Genomic DNA, 16,722 nt, shown 5'->3' on the forward strand with positions numbered 1-16,722 from the left:
GCCATAATTTGCCACTGGAAATAGATCCATCCTGTGAGATTGCTGACTAGCATAAACTTGTGCTACAATATGCTTTGCATGTTGACTTTGTGACCTGTTTGATATGCAACAGCCACTTGAGGTAAAGCAGTTCTATTTGCCTCCTGACTGGCAGTGCCCTTGTCTTGTCCTCTAACTTCATACAGCGTTGCTAAGATAAGAGCATTATTTCTGGGCATAAGCTATTTAGACTTGTGCAGGGAAAACACACTTATTTTTAACTATAACTCACTCTTCAGCAAAATGTGATTAGTTGGGTGTGTACACACACATCTATTCTGAGAGTAGCTCCATAGATTATGGAGTTCCTGGAGAAACTCCTTAGCTGGTATGATGCCATCCTTGCAAATTCTTGTGAGGGATTACCTTGTGTTATGTCAGCTTAGATCCTAGGACAGTTATCGTTGAAAAGAGAGTTAAATTTTCCCTTGCCGAAAGTGCTGAGCAAGGCACCTTCCCTCCAAGAACTCTGTTTCTCCCTGGTCTGATGTGTTTCTTTGAGACTGACAAAGTGAGAAAGGTGAGTATTAGTGTCAGCCTTTCTATTCTGAAGAGAAATCTGACGGAAGGTATAACAGGAGAAAAGAATAGTTCATTAAAATTTATTTGATGTAAAATATATGCAGGGTACACTTCTACGTTTGCTTGCAACATGACATATATGTGAGGAAGACGATGAGTTGTGGCAAACAACTTTTTTCTAATGTGGGAACCATATGCCCGACTCTTCTGGGCAACCGGAACAGTTACACATGCTGCTTTTGCAAACAATTAACTTGTACTCTTTGTTTAGGTCTGGTATCCTTAAAAAATGAAAAATCCTCCAAGATATAAAGAGAGAAATAATTATTTCACTGAAACTCATTTTTATTTCTTCTGATGCAGTTTAAAACTACCTGGCATGCAAAATGGAGGCGTGTCCTTCCAGACATGTGAGAAATTACAGCTAAATACATGCATGCTGCTGGGTGGTGTGTGTAAGAAGCTCTGCAGAGTTATTGGAAAACATTTCTTCAGTGACAGCAGATGTGATACCTGAGACTTGTTGGATCACTAAATAGCAATTGGGCACCACTGTAGTTGGAGGAGGAGAGGGCATTTTTGGACGTTTCTCAGGAGAAGTAATCATACACTTTGTTCTGTATAGAAAGAAGAAAGTTCATCACTGCTATTTATTTCTAATTATTTCAACACCCATCCAGAGCTTTCTCATCTCAGCCCATTGCAGTTGTCTAAAGATAGAAATGGCTAGCCTTCAGTAGTTTATATATCACAAGAAGTCTGTTTCCAAAGGAATTAACAGATATGAAATAAATCAAATTAAAACTCTTCAGTGCACAGTGTCTGGGTGCCTGCACTCCAGCATTCACACTCAGGGTTGATGGTAGCCACCTGAACCAAAGCCAGATATACAACTTCTGCTGAAACCTGGATTTGCAGCCAGCTTTCCCAGTAGTGCAACGATGCTCAGATACTCCTTGATTTGTAAAGGGTTTTGCTCTGGCCTGTGTGTCGTTATCTGTACAGTTTGGCTCTGGATCTTAATTTCCCAGCAGTTAGGATTTGGTTCTGTGGTGGGTTCAGGATCTGGTTCAAGTCCATTCCTACTGCTGAATTGACATAATTTCTACTTCCCCTTCCTGCGCCGTTTCACTTGTTCCATTAAGCAGAGAAGGAATTAATCAAAAGCAGCATTCTTTCTGATTTGAGAATCTATCTCTGAAGAGATTTATCTTTTTTTTTTAAACCATAGTATTACATCTTTTCTTTCTATTTTGTTTGCTAGAGTTTTGAGTACATGGCTGTGATTGGTAGACAGACATCTTAAAAGATGGATGTCTTCATATTTTTTTCTTTTCACTGTTTGGATGAACTTGTCTTCTAAAAACTAGATTTATGAAACTAATACCTGTAATAACAACTGCAAAAATTCTTGTCTCTGGACGTTTTGCATTATTGGCTTGAAATTATGTTTTGGCAAAAAAAAATTGCCAGTACATTTATTTTTAAAGTAGAAAACATTTTCTCAACGGACGCAGTTGGACAAGAAATAAAATACAGAAGGGACATAAGTTGAACTTTTGTTTGAATGGGAATAAAAATAAGAGCGTATTTATAGGATTTTGTTTTATCCCTCCATCTCTAGAAGCCAGACATCTGATGATAACCAGATGCTCAGAAGAACTGCAGAAGTGAGGAGCAATATCTTCATCAGATTATTTGAAAATGACCGTGTATAATTATCAAAACAGATTATCCATTGATTTCCCCTCCACCCCCCCTAATTACTGTCAAAATAAATAAGATTCTGCCATCTTTGGAGAAAAAGTTTTAAACGGGGAAAATTTGTGAAAACAGAAATTTTTGGAACTTTTCAGTTGGAAAAAATATCAAAGAAACCACATTCACTGGATCAAAAGTAGATATTTAACTTGGGAATAAGTTTATCATATTTTTATATACTTCACTTAAAAAACAGCATCTCAATATAATTCAGCATTGCTGCTGTTTCTTAGAGCACTCTACAGAATTGGAAAAATACTAAGAATGTTTTGACATTTTAGAGCTTTTTGGAAAATCTAAATTCAAGTGAAAAGATGCTTTTCTGGTGCTAAAGGAAAAAAAAAAAAAAAGCGCCACTAAAACTAACAAAACAAAACCCCAAAACTTGTAGTGCTAATGATATCTTCTTATGCTTTTACCAGACTGAAAGTTTAGACCTTCTACTGAAGGTCTGTTGTAAAAAGCTACAAGCATGTTTTCACCACAGGGAGCTGATGCAGTGTGATTCCACATCAGAGTAGATGCGTCAGTGTTTGTTCATGCCAGCATTGCAAGGTGTCTAATACGAAAAATGTCCAATGTGTAAAACTGATTTTACTGTTCAAGCCAACTGCAACCAGATTCCTGTAACTTAAGTTTGTCTAAGATTTAGCGAAAAAGACCAAGTGGCAAATAATAATATAAAGAAAGATGTGATGAAGAGGTAGAAAGAAGTATTTGGGAAGTATTTTCACTGGCAAATCGTAATTAAATTCAGCCTTACTGTGAAAAATTATTTTCCTCTTTTTGCTGTTCTACCAGCTTTGCATGTTGCAGTGCAAACATCAGAAATTCTTTCTCTTTGTTTGCAGGATCAGCTTTTACAACATCTGATAACCTGTCCCTCAGTTCCTGGGTATCCTCCTCAACCAGTTTTCCTGGATTTCAGCATCCCCAGTCTCTGAGTGCCCTGGGTACCAGCACTGCGTCCATTGCTACACCTATTCCTCATCCAATCCAAGGATCCCTGCCTCCATACAGCCGCTTGGGAATGCCTCTTACGCCCTCTGCGATAGCCAGCTCCATGCAAGGTAGTGGCCCCACTTTCCCTTCTTTCCACATGCCAAGGTACCACCATTATTTTCAGCAGGGTCCTTATGCAGCTATCCAGGGACTCCGTCACTCCTCTGCAGTGATGACACCATTTGTATGACTGATGTAAGATGACAGAAACAAAAGATTTTAAATGCGCAAGCTCGATATGAAAAAATACAAGGGACCTTCCCAAAAGGCCTGTGGTGGGAGACTGCTGAACTCAAAACAAACCAGCTAAGAAAATGCATTGTGGAGATTGATTCCTCCATTGAGGGATCACAAGAAGAGAGCATGCAGCTTGGAGCTGCTCACAGACTTATGTGTAACACAGTCAAAACAGATCTCAAAGTTCCCAGGATTTCTGGTCATGTGCAGGTTGTTCCAAAGGTTCATTATGCCTAGCAGAAAGAGACTATGTTTATGCAGCAGTGTACAAATTAATTGTGTGTAAGTCCTTTTCCGTATGCTAGAAAGATTCTGAAAAAGGCAATACTCTTATTCATCGTCATCTTTTCTTGTGACTAATGAGCATCTAAACAGAAAAATGTATCACTGTAACTTTGAGCATGTTTTAGGCTATCTCAGCATGCATTTGCTGGGAATGGGACAAAGTGGAGAAGACCACTGTCCTTTTTAAAAGTCTGGCTTATACTCATCAAGAGCAGTATTTCATAATTGCTACTATAATCTCATAGAGAAAATAATTAGCAAGTATTTACTTTTTCTTTTATCTTTCTTTGTTTCTTTCACAAAACATTTAACAGTTCCAAGAAGAGCTATGTTACAGGACAGTAGCAGTAATGATGTATTCTGTTCTGATTGTCTCGTATCCAGGGAGGAGCAATTTAGCAGTCCATTAAGATATGATGAAGGAAAATGTTGAGTTTTAGAAAATCTGTTGCTTTTAAACTTAGAAGCTCAAGATACTGTGTTTTTAAACCAAAGCTTCTGTTTGCTGCTGTGCTTGCCATGTGTGTCCAGCAGCAAATGGGTACCATTAATTAACAGAATTTCAGGCTAGATCAGTCTATACCTAGACTCTAGATCAAACTATAATCAATAGATTCATATAAAATTAGCAGTATCTTGGAGTATGTTTCTACTTAGTCTGTTTTCTTGAGTTTGGTCATTATTGTTACTAGACAAGATGTTTGGCCATGAAACAAGAGATGTACTGTTTCGTTTTTCAAGTTCCAGTTTCTTTGGGAAAATATCAATGCTGAAATTTGCCTATATATATATATATATTATTTGTATCTGCCTTATTTTAGTTAGTAATAAGAGTTCTCATTGAAAATACTGTCCACTTTTTCTAGTACGTTGTGTCTGATGCAACAGAGGATCTGTGGATTCATGGGATAAATTGACCTCCACAGAGAGCTAGCACGAATCCTTTGCACTGTTGAAAAGAGAACTGGTGTGATGCTGGTTTTCTGCCTGGTGGGAACTAGGATTTCACTGTAAATAAGAAGTCAAAACACATTTTCTGTGTTTTGTTGCACCCAAGTTATAGATGGTAAAACATCTATTAGTAAAAAAAAAAAAGAGCTTGCAACCCAATCTTATATATTAAGGGATTTGTGTAGAGCTGGAACAGATTGAAAAACAGACATGTTGGCATTGTTCTTCTCTATTTTTGCCCAATGAGCATTGGTGCCATAAGATGAGAAGTACAGTGCAGTATATTGAGTGAAGGGCAGGGCAAGTCACCAGCTTTTTTTGTTGTCACATTGCCTCATCGTACCAGCCCAGGCACAGAGAGCAGTGACAACATCCCAGACTTTTCTCAGCTTCTACTGTAGGCCAACGCATGAATTCAAAGATAAGGACCATCTATTTATCTTCAAGTAGCTGAATTTAAGATCTTGCAAATTGGCCATTACAATCACCTTAGTTATCTGCAGTATCATTCTAATTTCCCTTTACTCATTGTTGGGCATGCTAATAACAAATTACCTGGGAAAATCTGCAACTTTTGTGCTCTGCACGTGAATGAAACCAAACTTCTATTTGCAGACTCTGGATTTAGCACTACTACAAGCAGTTTTTTAAAAACATACAAAGAGCCAAGCTCTGCTACAGTATTTTAATGGTTTAGAATCAGACACTGAATAAATTGTCTTGATATATCTAAACATTAAATTTTGCTCTAGGCAACAGACACATCTGGAAAGTGCACATTGCAAGGTTGTGCATACTCATGACCTGTTCTAATATAAAAATATTATTTTTCATGAAATTATATGATACTAGAAAAATCTAGATGATACTAGAAGAGTGCTGCAAGAAAATACCTCTTCAAGTACATATTCAATTCTACATACATGAGAATTTCAGGGGAGAGTTGGAAGGAAATTTTAATGTCTCTTCTTCAATTGCTTGACTTCTCTAAAAAAATATGCACAGCTGTATGAAGGTCCTGTGGTGAGGCTCACTACAGCCTGCGGGGAAGTTCTGTTTCTCATATCTATTTCCTTCTGCAGCTCCATTACCTTATCTGAAGCTGCAGGGAATATGGTTAGGCCCAGAAATCAAGCCAGTAGCTTTAATTCTGATACTTACACTAGAAAGTGATCAAGTAGGAAGGCTGCTTTCACAGGGCTTCAGAAATACGTTTGCAACAGGTAGGCTGGTTTAGGCAAGCTGTTCAAGTTATGTAAAGACTGCCCATACATTGACCTGTCCTTCTTTTGTGAGTCAAATTTGGAGAAATAAACTGCACAATTTTTAGCCCTTCTCCAGTCCCCGTTCTAAAAATACCAATATTTGGCATGTAAAAATTCTCCTGATACTGCTTCAGAAAAAATGCTCCAGGCTCTTCTTGAAGGAATGAATCCAGATTTTGATATCATTTACAAAAATATCAAATGAAAGACACTTATCATTACAAGTAGAATGTGTTGTATATTTGAAAAAGGTGGCAGTAGACTCCCACTCTATAAAAATGTGGTAAAGCCAACACCTCTTCCAAATTTTCTGTGGTGAGGTTTACATTAACGATGATCAAGAACAGTTTCTGCAGAATTATCTGTCAAATCCACAGCCTGGTTTTTCCAGTCAGGTCAAGGCTCAAGTCCTGCTCTCCACACAGCTTCTTCTCACCCCTCTGTGGGCAGCAAGAGAGTGATTCCAAGACGAAATTTCTGCTCCTCTTAAAACAGTGGTAAATTTCTTGACTGTAATCAAGACAGGATTTCATACAAATTCACATTCTTTCCTAAAAATAAAGTCTATCTGCAGGGATGGTGACTATGACAGCAGCAATATAGGAAGTTTGCAGAACAGACTAAAAAACAGGTATTAATCAGCTTCAGCACTGACTTCATAACTGGAAGAACATTAACATAAATGTGTAATTAATTGGTTAAAGAGTGAAATTGTTTTGCCTAAAAAAAAAATTGTACTACTTTGAAAATAACTCAGTAATTTATTTAACGAGTTGCTGTAATGCTGTCACAGCTCTATTACTTTCAGGATAGAACATCTGTTGCTGGTAGATGTTCTAGGAATGCCAAATGTAATCTAGAGTTTATTTTCCAATATAATTCACATTTTACATCCCATGAGAGGTGCTCTTCACCTTTATGAGCTATCTTGGCTGAGCAAACTGGTGCTGTTTAGTGTTTTTTTTATTATTGTTTTATTGAAGAAGGATGGAGAGAACATGCCTGAATATGCTTTTCAGAAAGAATGATAAGATTATCTTCCAAAGTGTTAAAAGTACTTTTGGGTGTTTTCTGGATTACCATTTTATCCATAGACAGTTAACAGCCTTAGGTCTTTTATCCAACAAAAGCATCCCAAAACTAACAAAACTAACATAAATACGTTTGTCTATTTTTTTTACTTCTTGTTTTGGAGCCTTGAGACAAGCTAGAATCAAAAACATTTTAAATTTGGCTGTTTGTTTTGTGGTATTGGTTTACATGGCCTGAGGAACTCTCAAAGATAAAAATTCAGTCTCACTGGTTTCAGGGTACTCTCCAGATAGAAACGGGCAAGCAAGCATACACTAAGTGGATAAAGCTGCAGAGTTTTTAATGGAAATGCTTCTTTGCGAGTTCAACTATAGTGTGCTGTATGATAACTTACATCCATGTAGTGCAGCCTAAAAAATGCAATAACAAATTTTTCCCCAGAAGGTTTTATTCTTGGATAAAGGACACACACATGCAGTGTGTACCTGAAGGCCGTGACACTGTATGAATGTGTATACGTATGAAGATAGTGCAGCTTCCAACATCCAGCAAGCACTAACTCGTATTTGAAAATGTACCTCTTCTAAATCGAAAAAAGTCTGGGCTGGCAACTTGATTATAGCCTACATCCTCTGCATGCACATGAATGTTATAAAGAAACAGAAATATCAATGAAAATTTTTGCAAAAACCTGGGGAGCTTTCCAAAATTGGAAGGTAATGAAACTGTGGGAATTCCCTCCTGGATAAGGGGTAGAGAGATGGTGAGATCAGTGTAACACTTTGGGTTCCTCACCTGGAAGGAAGTCTTGGCCTCAGCGCTTATGCTCGTCATCTGCAGAGGGGTGATGTCCACTTACTGCAAGATTATGTTTCATTTTGATGAGATGTTATTCTCACCATTCCTTACAGAGTGCTTTCTGCTGCAGAAGATGTGGTTTCTGTACTATTTACTTGCTGGCCAGAGGATTTATGTATTACTCTGTGATAAACTGTCCCCAAATATAACCTCTAGTTTATAAAGTAACAACTTATTTTCCTTTATTTTATCTTTCTAAAAGAAACTAAGCAGTGATTTAAGTAAACTTTGAATTAACTTTTTATAATACTTTAAGGACAAAAAATACAGTTTGCTGTATTTTACCTTTAGTACATTTAAACAACTTTTTTTTTTTTTTTTCAATTGTACCTTCAGAAACATGAGGAAAGATTTGGTTTAAAAATAAGGAAGGTAAAAACTGGATGTAATCTCTTTAACAGAATGTACCACAGTTCTGCTGTTTGCTGTGTTGACTTTGTTGTTTATAATGCATTGCGTGAGCACATTCACCATGTACTGAAGTGTGTGTTTGTGTGTATGGGGAGGGGTAGGGGGAAATCTTTTTATGGAAAAAGAAGTTATGAACATAAACTATGAAGCAACATCTAATGAAAAGTTTCTTTTTAAGTGCAATATATTTATTTCTGCTAGAAATATAATATCAACATTATGTAATATTTGAAGCATTAAATGTTATTTGTAAACAGCTTAAAATTATATATATATATCACAAAACTGTACAGAAGTGCAAATGTGTGGATATTCTGTTTCTTTCATTAAAATATTGGGTGTTTTGATATATCATTCTTATTTAGCCAAAGCTTTCTGCCTGTGTTGTTTCTCTTCTAACTGGGACACTAAGTGCAGTGGAACAAATGACAGATTTTTCTGTGAGCACACAAAATTGGGAAGGTTGCAAAAGGTTGTCTAAATCCTGAATCCAATATGTGGAGCATTAGTTGTACAGTAGTTAACTATATTTCTAGTTTGCATATCATTATATAAATAGTTTTTTTTCAAAGGGCTCTGTGATTATATGCAGAAAAATTGCTGTTTTGGCCACTGGAGTTCAACTAAGTAGTTGAAAAACGGGGTTCCCAGGATTCCCGAGATGATAGGCAGAGACCTAGAAAACATACTCTAAGAAGAAAATTGAAAAGAATTTGGTCTATTTAGTCTGGAAAAGTGAAGATAACGGGAAGATGCAATAAAGTTTTCAACTGTACGTGGAGCGTAATGGATGGAAGGAAGGAATTATCCATATCTACTGCAGGTTTTAAATAGGCTTTTATTTAATAGGATTTTATTTCTATTTAAATAGCATGCTAAAGCATGGGAGAGCCACTTGAGATATCTAAGATATTCAAAGAAGAGGGATAATGAAATACAGCACCATACTGCCTAGAGTGAATAAGGAACTGGAAGTCTTTAAGAACAAGTTGAACATACATTACTGGAGAAGGGTGCGAGTAGAGCCTATCTTGCCTTAGGACAACCAAATGATCTCTTGAGGTGCCTTCAAGCTTTCTGCAAGAGCCATGGCTTAAAGAGGTTCTAACAAAATCCTTGTGTTGCTCCAAAGGTTTCCATTACACACCTGCAGTTCAGTTTTATCCTCAAATTGAGATCAGCTGTAGAGTTGTTTTTGCGGCTAGTTCACAGGAGTTGTTGACTTACAGGGAAATCTGACATGGTAGAAGAGCTGCAAAGTCCTAATGAACAGCTGTAGAGTCGCCTTAATTTGGTTTCTGTCTGAATGTAAGCAAGGAGAGAACAGCCTGAGGTAAGCCAGATGTACCCATTTTCCTTTTGGAATATTTGCAAATGAGAACAGCTCATTGAGTTGGTAACTGTGTATGATGTCTTTTGTCTGTGTTATATTTTTATGACTCCTTGGTAGCTAAAAAACATCTATTCTCATGGATATTCAGTGCTGTAAAAGTCTTTTGCTTAACCTCAGGCTAGGGGGCTTTTTGTTTACATGTAAAATTTAACACGTGCATTGGTGCTTTTCCTGGGTCAGAAATAGGGATGGTGTGCTTGTTCAAGATACAGCTATGCCAGAGGTCTTGCTGAAATCAGTAGACTTAATTGATTACAGTTAAATGAATGCTTAAGTATTTCACTGGCTTTGCAACTTGTGTTTTGTACAGTCAGGTTCTCTGTGTGAAAACTTGTTGGAGCCTTTATTTACTATTGTCAAGAAGGAAATTAGAGGATTAAATACAGTGAAGAACTTGGGCTTGACAGTTGTCTATTGCCCCAGATCCTTATTAAAGCTAGGCATGGATATTAGCATTGGTCAATGAGGCTTTTAGAGGCCTTTGAGGAAACTGCAGAAACTGGTCCTTGATCTCCATGGTAATTACTAGAGGGCCTAAAAGCTATTCCATGGGGACACTTGCCAAAGAGGTATTTTGTTGTTGTTGCTGGGTCTGTTTATTTATTTATTTTTGAGAGTAGCATGATAACTCGCTCACCCGAGTGCAGACAGTGATAATTCACCACTGCAGCATTTTTAGCTCTGTTAATAAAAAATGTCTTTGCAAACAGACCTACCAAAACCTGGTAATCTATTTTTTTCTTTTAGGTTTAAAAACAGTCTTGATTACAGAGACTACACTAACTTAGTCGATAATTTCCTATTGTTGAATTAAAAATAGAGTAACCATGTTAAATTATTTTGATCTACTAGTTGACTTCAACTTGTTTTTATTGACATTGCAAAGTCTACCAGGAATAGCACAGTTATTTCTGAGAGGCTTCCGTGGCCTCATTTCAGGTCAAGGTTTCCGTGGCTTGATAAGTGACTTCAAAACTCCGTGTTCTCCTGTTTTTGGAGAAAGATGGTTAGCAAAAATGGTGCTGATAGGAAGGATTGCCCCTCAGATATGTAGGGGACCCAGCTCTTTGTCTGCTTTATTTCAGCCAGGTGTTGTGAGGGTACTTCAAGCAGGAAGATGCATTAAAGAAGGGCAGATGCCTGCAACTGAATCTGTAATTTATGGTGTTTACTCTGAGATGGAGGTAGCAGGTTCTTGAAGAGCTGCAGCTTTTCTCTGTTTAGATGCTTATCTTCTGGTCAGTTGTTCCTAGGGATTCATAGCAAGTATGAACTATGCAGAAGAAATTCTATGTCTATCTGTGTCAGAAGTCTTTCATCTACTCTTTCGGAAGCAATTTATTCATTTGCCTATGTCAGCTCAAACCAGAATTGCTGTTGTGTTTTTCACCCGGGTCTCCGACTCAAGGTGTCTTAAAATGCCCTGAAAGCAATAATATGAAACTGTAGGATTTCATGAACTATTCACTTACACCCCACATTGCCTTCCAGTCAGACTTTATGGACAGCACATACCATAATTTTAACTGTAAAATACTAAATCACTTGGGGATAGGTTATCATCAGAATCCACTATTTTTCTTAGAGTTATTACAGAACTGGAATGAGCTGTGATTCTTAAACAGTCTATGCTTAGCAGTGGCTACTGGAATTGGGCCACCTTTTGTCAGGGGTCTTCCTACTGAAAACCATTCCCCCTTCTGTTCTGTCATTTTTGTTTGTTTGTTTTTATGAGACAAAGTCTATTTGTCTTCACTGTTGTTCTCTAGTGGGAAAGCTTTGTGTGGGAGAGAACAGTTTTTTACTTTCACTTCCTATCTTAAAGTCATGGTTGACATGTAGTCACTCACAAATTTATTATAGTTTATTCCGATGCTCTCTCATAGACCCATATCAGGGTAGCCTGCTAGAATTAACTTTTATCTCGATGCAAACTGATGCTTGTAAAATTTGCATTGATAATATCTGAATGTGTACCCAGGGCTTTGGAATGGCAGGCTTCCAGTTACCTCCCTCTGAGCATCATAGCTTTAACACTTGAGGCACCAGTCATGCTGCTCATATTCAGTGATATTACAAATAAGTTGGCAGTACTCAGGAGATTTATCAGCCTGACTTTATTTAATCACTCCCATTTTCAGTTAACATAGTCACCCCAAACAGTGCATTGCCAGAGGATCATTAGATTGTTTCAGATGGTTAAAGACTTTGGCTTTCTTTGCTGTTTCATTTTAAAAAGCCCTGGGAACATCCTGCACCCTTAATTTTCTTTACAAGGCTTTAAATATTTTTCAGTTGTTCTTAAATGAGTTAGCGTGTACCACATAGATTGCCTAGCACGTAAGGCAACTTGGCCTGTTTTCCAGTAGTTCTGGACAGACAACTCCTTGTGTTTTAAGTCACAGGGAAGTATTTTCCATGCTATGTGCTTGATAAGGGAAAAGACTAATAAGGAGCGTTGTAGGCTGAGATTTCAAAGTCCTTAGGGAAAGGAGATGTGCAGCTCCCACTAATTTTAGCAAGAATCATGCTCCTAAATCCCTTTGACTGGTTTTGAAAGTGTTACCTGTGGGGTTTGCTATTTTGAAAGACACGTGATTTTTTTCAGAGACCAACCTAAAAGTTTTAGCATCCTTTCCCGAAACAGAATTCTAAAGCTTCTTTTGCTCTGTGTCTTTGCTCTCCTGATGTTTCAACAAGCTTGGCAAAACTGTTAGAGAATGTGTGGATAATTCCTTTTCATTTGCTACCACCACAATAAGAGCACCTATCGAAGTTGCAAGGATGATAAACTCTTCTCTGTTTATGTGGATCAGAACATGTTTTCTTCTGTGGATCCTTCTCTCAGAAGCTTAGTTCTCCTTATGCAAAGCAGAAGAAGAGTCTATATATTTGTCTCAACGGCACAGCTGCCATCCCAACTGCATAGGCAAAACTGAAATCTGTCCCAGGTAGATGGGCTGGAGCTGTCTTGCCTCAAACAAAGCTGGGAAAAGCTGGAATGCAGAATTACGTGGAAGAGAACAGGATGAGTGAGCCCTTAGTGCAGCCAGCATGGGCTGCCTCCAGCCTTGTTCCTCAGCAGCCGCTGTTTCCTGCTACATTCAACTTCCTCCCACAGCAAAAGCAACACGTTTCTCTCTCCAGGGCCTTTGGTATAGGCAGCAAACAGGTAGCAGGTTTGGGGCTGGTTGGTCCCACCCCTGTTCATAAACAAACAAACACACAGACCAAGTGGTGTTCAGCTGCCTCTTCTGTCTGCCTGGAACCGCTCCAGACTCCCCTAATGATGCAGGAGCTTAGAGACTGAGATCTCTGATGTTCAAGTGTCTCTGCTAGGATGGTCTAGCTGCACGATTGGACCTCTGTCTAAAATCCTAGCAGAAAGCTACAAGGGGTATGGATGATAATTATTCGCAAGTGCAAACTTTAGAAAGACCTTGGTAAAGCCATTTTTTCCCAAATAGTAACATGCGCGTAAACCTGACCTTCAAAATCTTGTGACTTAAAATATTTTTAACGCCTGTATTATTCTGGAAATGTGAATCCACAGTGCAGCTGTGGTGAGATGGATGTGCTCACCAGAATGAACACACTGGAAAAACTAGAAGGGCATAAATAGCAACAGTCCGGATGCTACAGCAGAAATAAATTGGAAGCTGATCATAAGATCCAAGTGGGTATTTAGAGTTAGTGTAAATAGAAATACCAAATTAAGCAAATAACATGTAATTTTGAGACGAATTGTTCTATGTGCCAAGCGTAAAACTTTGCACTGAATTTGTGCGGTATGATAACAGGAGACTATGGAGACATTTTAGAACCTAGAATCACACAAGAAACTGTAAGCCACATAAAATAATATGTAACAAAATCACACATGCAGTATGATCGTAAACAAAACTGCAATACGGTTAAAGACGACAACTCTTGCTCAGGAAGAAGGTTCCCATTAGTGTGTAACCTGAAGGAAAAACAGACCAGGCAGCCAAATTTCAGCCGTACCAGATGCCGATTCAAGAAAACACTAAAAATCACACGTAGAAGTGTATCCAAACACAGGCAAAATGAGTGTTTATCCTAATTTTCATGTTACAGTGCCCTGCTAGTCGCCATTTTACTCTTTGGTTCTGGAGCAGGTCTACATAAATTAATTTGCATGGCTGAGGCTAAACCAGTGGTTCAAACACAGAACGACAACAAAAGGGATTTTTCTGCTTTATCTGTGATTCATGACAAGGGCTGAGCATGCATCCAGATGGAGAAACTAAAGAAGACAAAAAGGACCCCAGAAAAGGAAACGGAGAACTGTATATCATCTTCATTTGAATAATGAAAGCCATAAGAATTAATAAGTGTACCAAGCTGTTGGAATAAAACTGAGAAAAGAAGTGGAGCTCTGCAAAATTTCCCCCACCATTGAATATGACATAAATAAGCTGAAAATGAATAACGGCTTCATTTTTTTTTTCGTTCCACACTTCACTGATGTTGCATTAACAAACGCCTTAAAATAGATTGCTCTGTGTGAAGTTGCTTTGAAAGGCAGCACTTAAAAGAAGCATTCTAAGCTGAGGAAATGGCAAGTTAAATAAAAATGCAGGCAGTTACAAAAAATACGAGACGGTCTGCACTTAAGTTAGTAAAGAAAGCAATGATTCCTAGACATGATAAAGTTGAGGCATAAAACATTCTATCAGAGCTCTGTATCTGCAATGGGAAGGACAGGAGCAGGGTGATTGTTCACGAACTGCAAATGTGATTTCAGCTATTTTTGCTGAATTTCCTTATTTTTATCTACAAAAATTTTAAAACGAGGTGTTGTACTTTGCTCCACCCAAGCTCAGGTAGCAAGTACCCAGATGCAGAGCTGTAGGTACAAAACTCATTTTAAATTAGAATATGGAATGGCTGCAGTCCCCAAAACCTACTTTTAAAACTAAAACATTTCACTTCGGCATTAGGGCATCTTTTTCCACCTCCAAGAGACACTGTGCTTTTCTTTTGTGATTTGCCTTGAATATTGTAATATTTCACTTTTTTCTTTGCTTGTTTAAAAACGTGCCCTGGAGAACCAAAATTTCATGGGGTGCTGTGTGAAGATGCAAAATAAATCTGCTCCAAAATTCAGGACAGTAACATCTTAAACACTATTATGAGTCTTGTTAGGTCATGATTTTTTTTTTTTTAATTCTTTTTAATATTTGGAACTGGACATAGTGGAATAACTTCTGCTCTTGTTGCTATGCCAGCAAATACACTTATTTCTAATATAATTTATTCCAGCTACACAGCCAAAATAAATGACAATGGCAAAAATGACTTTTTGTCAGTGTCACTCTTTGCACAGCTCAACTTCAGAGTCTTAAGAAGTGGGCTTGTGGATGGTTTTTGGCTGATGAACTGAATAATTAGTGGAAAATTTATTCACAATGAATTGAAAAAGCAAAAATTGACTATGGAAGAGTACAAAAGGCTGACTTTAAAGAACAAGAAAAGCCATGAATATCTGATAAATCTGCAATGTATCTGCTGAGGATATTTGTTTGTATCCTCAGGTTAGTTCACCACTTAATTTATTTCTTGACATCAGTTTCAAAATGAGGCATAAAAACACGTTATCACCCACTAAAGCAGTATTCTTTTTACCCATTATACGTGTTTTTTTTCCCCCTCTTTTAAAAAAATTATTTTTATTTCCATCTGAAAATCATTTGGTCTGAATTAAAATCAGGTTCCTAGAAAATGAGTTTCTTCTTTCAAGAAACTCGCTTGTCAGTGAGCTTCCTGGCCAGACAGGGTCCTAACTCCTATTTCTTCATTCAAATATCTCATCTGTACATTAGTACACGCTTGATACTTTTATTTTTTTAATTGTACGATGCTAAAATAGTAATAACTAAATTAAAAAAAAAAAATAACAAACACAACCAACCACACGAAAAAGCAGCCAACCCTGCTGGCTGCAGATGCCTGCACTGTGGAGTGCTGTCAGTGTGAGAAGTGGAGGTGCCTGCTATTCAGATGCAGTAAGCTTTGCGTGGTCCTGTCTCCGTGTGTGATGTAACCAGATGACATGTGTGCTGTACTACTGGTGCAGGTGTCCCCTTGCAGCACTACCTTGCTGCCAAGCTTCAAAGTTCGGGGAAATAACCGCGGCTAAGGAGCCACCATGGGGGACTCTTCCACTGGGAGCATCTCTCTGACAAGGCCGCTGTAGGTAAGGGTACAGGGAGGAGAGCAGCTAGCTTCATCATTTCTAATGGGTGCCAGTGGGTTTCTTTTCTCCCTGATACTCAACCTGACCCAAAGGTATGTAGGTACAAGAACAAATCCCACCTTTGTTTCTAATCTGAATGCTCTTTGGGAAGTCACCTGTATCATCCTGTACCTGGATACAGCTGAAAGCAAAAGGCCACCAGGAAAATACAGCTTTTCAACTTCTTTTTTGTTGGGCATGGAACAGGCTCCCCAGGGCAGCGGTCACAGCCCCAGGCTGCTGGAGTTTAAGAAGCGTTTAGACAATACTCTCAGTCTTAGGGTTTGAATTTTGGGTGGTCCTGTGTGGAGTCAGGGGTTGGACGCGACGATCCTTGCGCGTCCCTTCCCACTCGGGATATTGCATACCTCTAGATTCCAGGACTTTCGGCGGGCTCTCTGTGCCCTCTGCCGGCTGCAGGCGGAAGGTGCGAGGGCAGCGCGTCCTGGTGGCCCGGCCTGGGAACAGCCCTGGGTGGCGCCGGGGGGTCGGCAGGAAAGGGGAGAAATGAGGAGGGAAAAAGAAAAAAGGATTGCGCTTTCTAAATTTTTCCACGTGCCCCAGACCCCATCACTGGAATTCCCCAGATCCTTTGTTCCTGCAGGCCTTCATCCTCTGCCCAGAAGCTTCAGCATAGTGGCGTTGTTTCAGCCCTTCCCTTAGAAACTATACTGTCACTGCTGCCAAGTTTTATTTTACTGCTTCAG

At 38.6% G+C, this 16,722-nt stretch overlaps 1 protein-coding gene across 1 annotated transcript in view; it reads left to right on the forward strand.

Annotated features, from left to right (window-relative positions):
- The window catches only part of TBX20 (T-box 20), a 36,429-nt gene extending 27,745 nt beyond the window's left edge, over positions 1 to 8,684 (forward strand). The window contains exon 8 of the mRNA XM_021389093.1: positions 3,174 to 8,684. Within this exon, the coding sequence (XP_021244768.1) occupies positions 3,174 to 3,514 (341 nt within the window). The 3' untranslated portion in view covers positions 3,515 to 8,684. The remainder of the gene's footprint in view (positions 1 to 3,173) is intronic.

Source organism: Numida meleagris, chromosome 2 (genome assembly GCF_002078875.1).
Source record: "Numida meleagris isolate 19003 breed g44 Domestic line chromosome 2, NumMel1.0, whole genome shotgun sequence".
Classification (NCBI taxonomy): Eukaryota; Metazoa; Chordata; class Aves; order Galliformes; family Numididae; genus Numida; species Numida meleagris.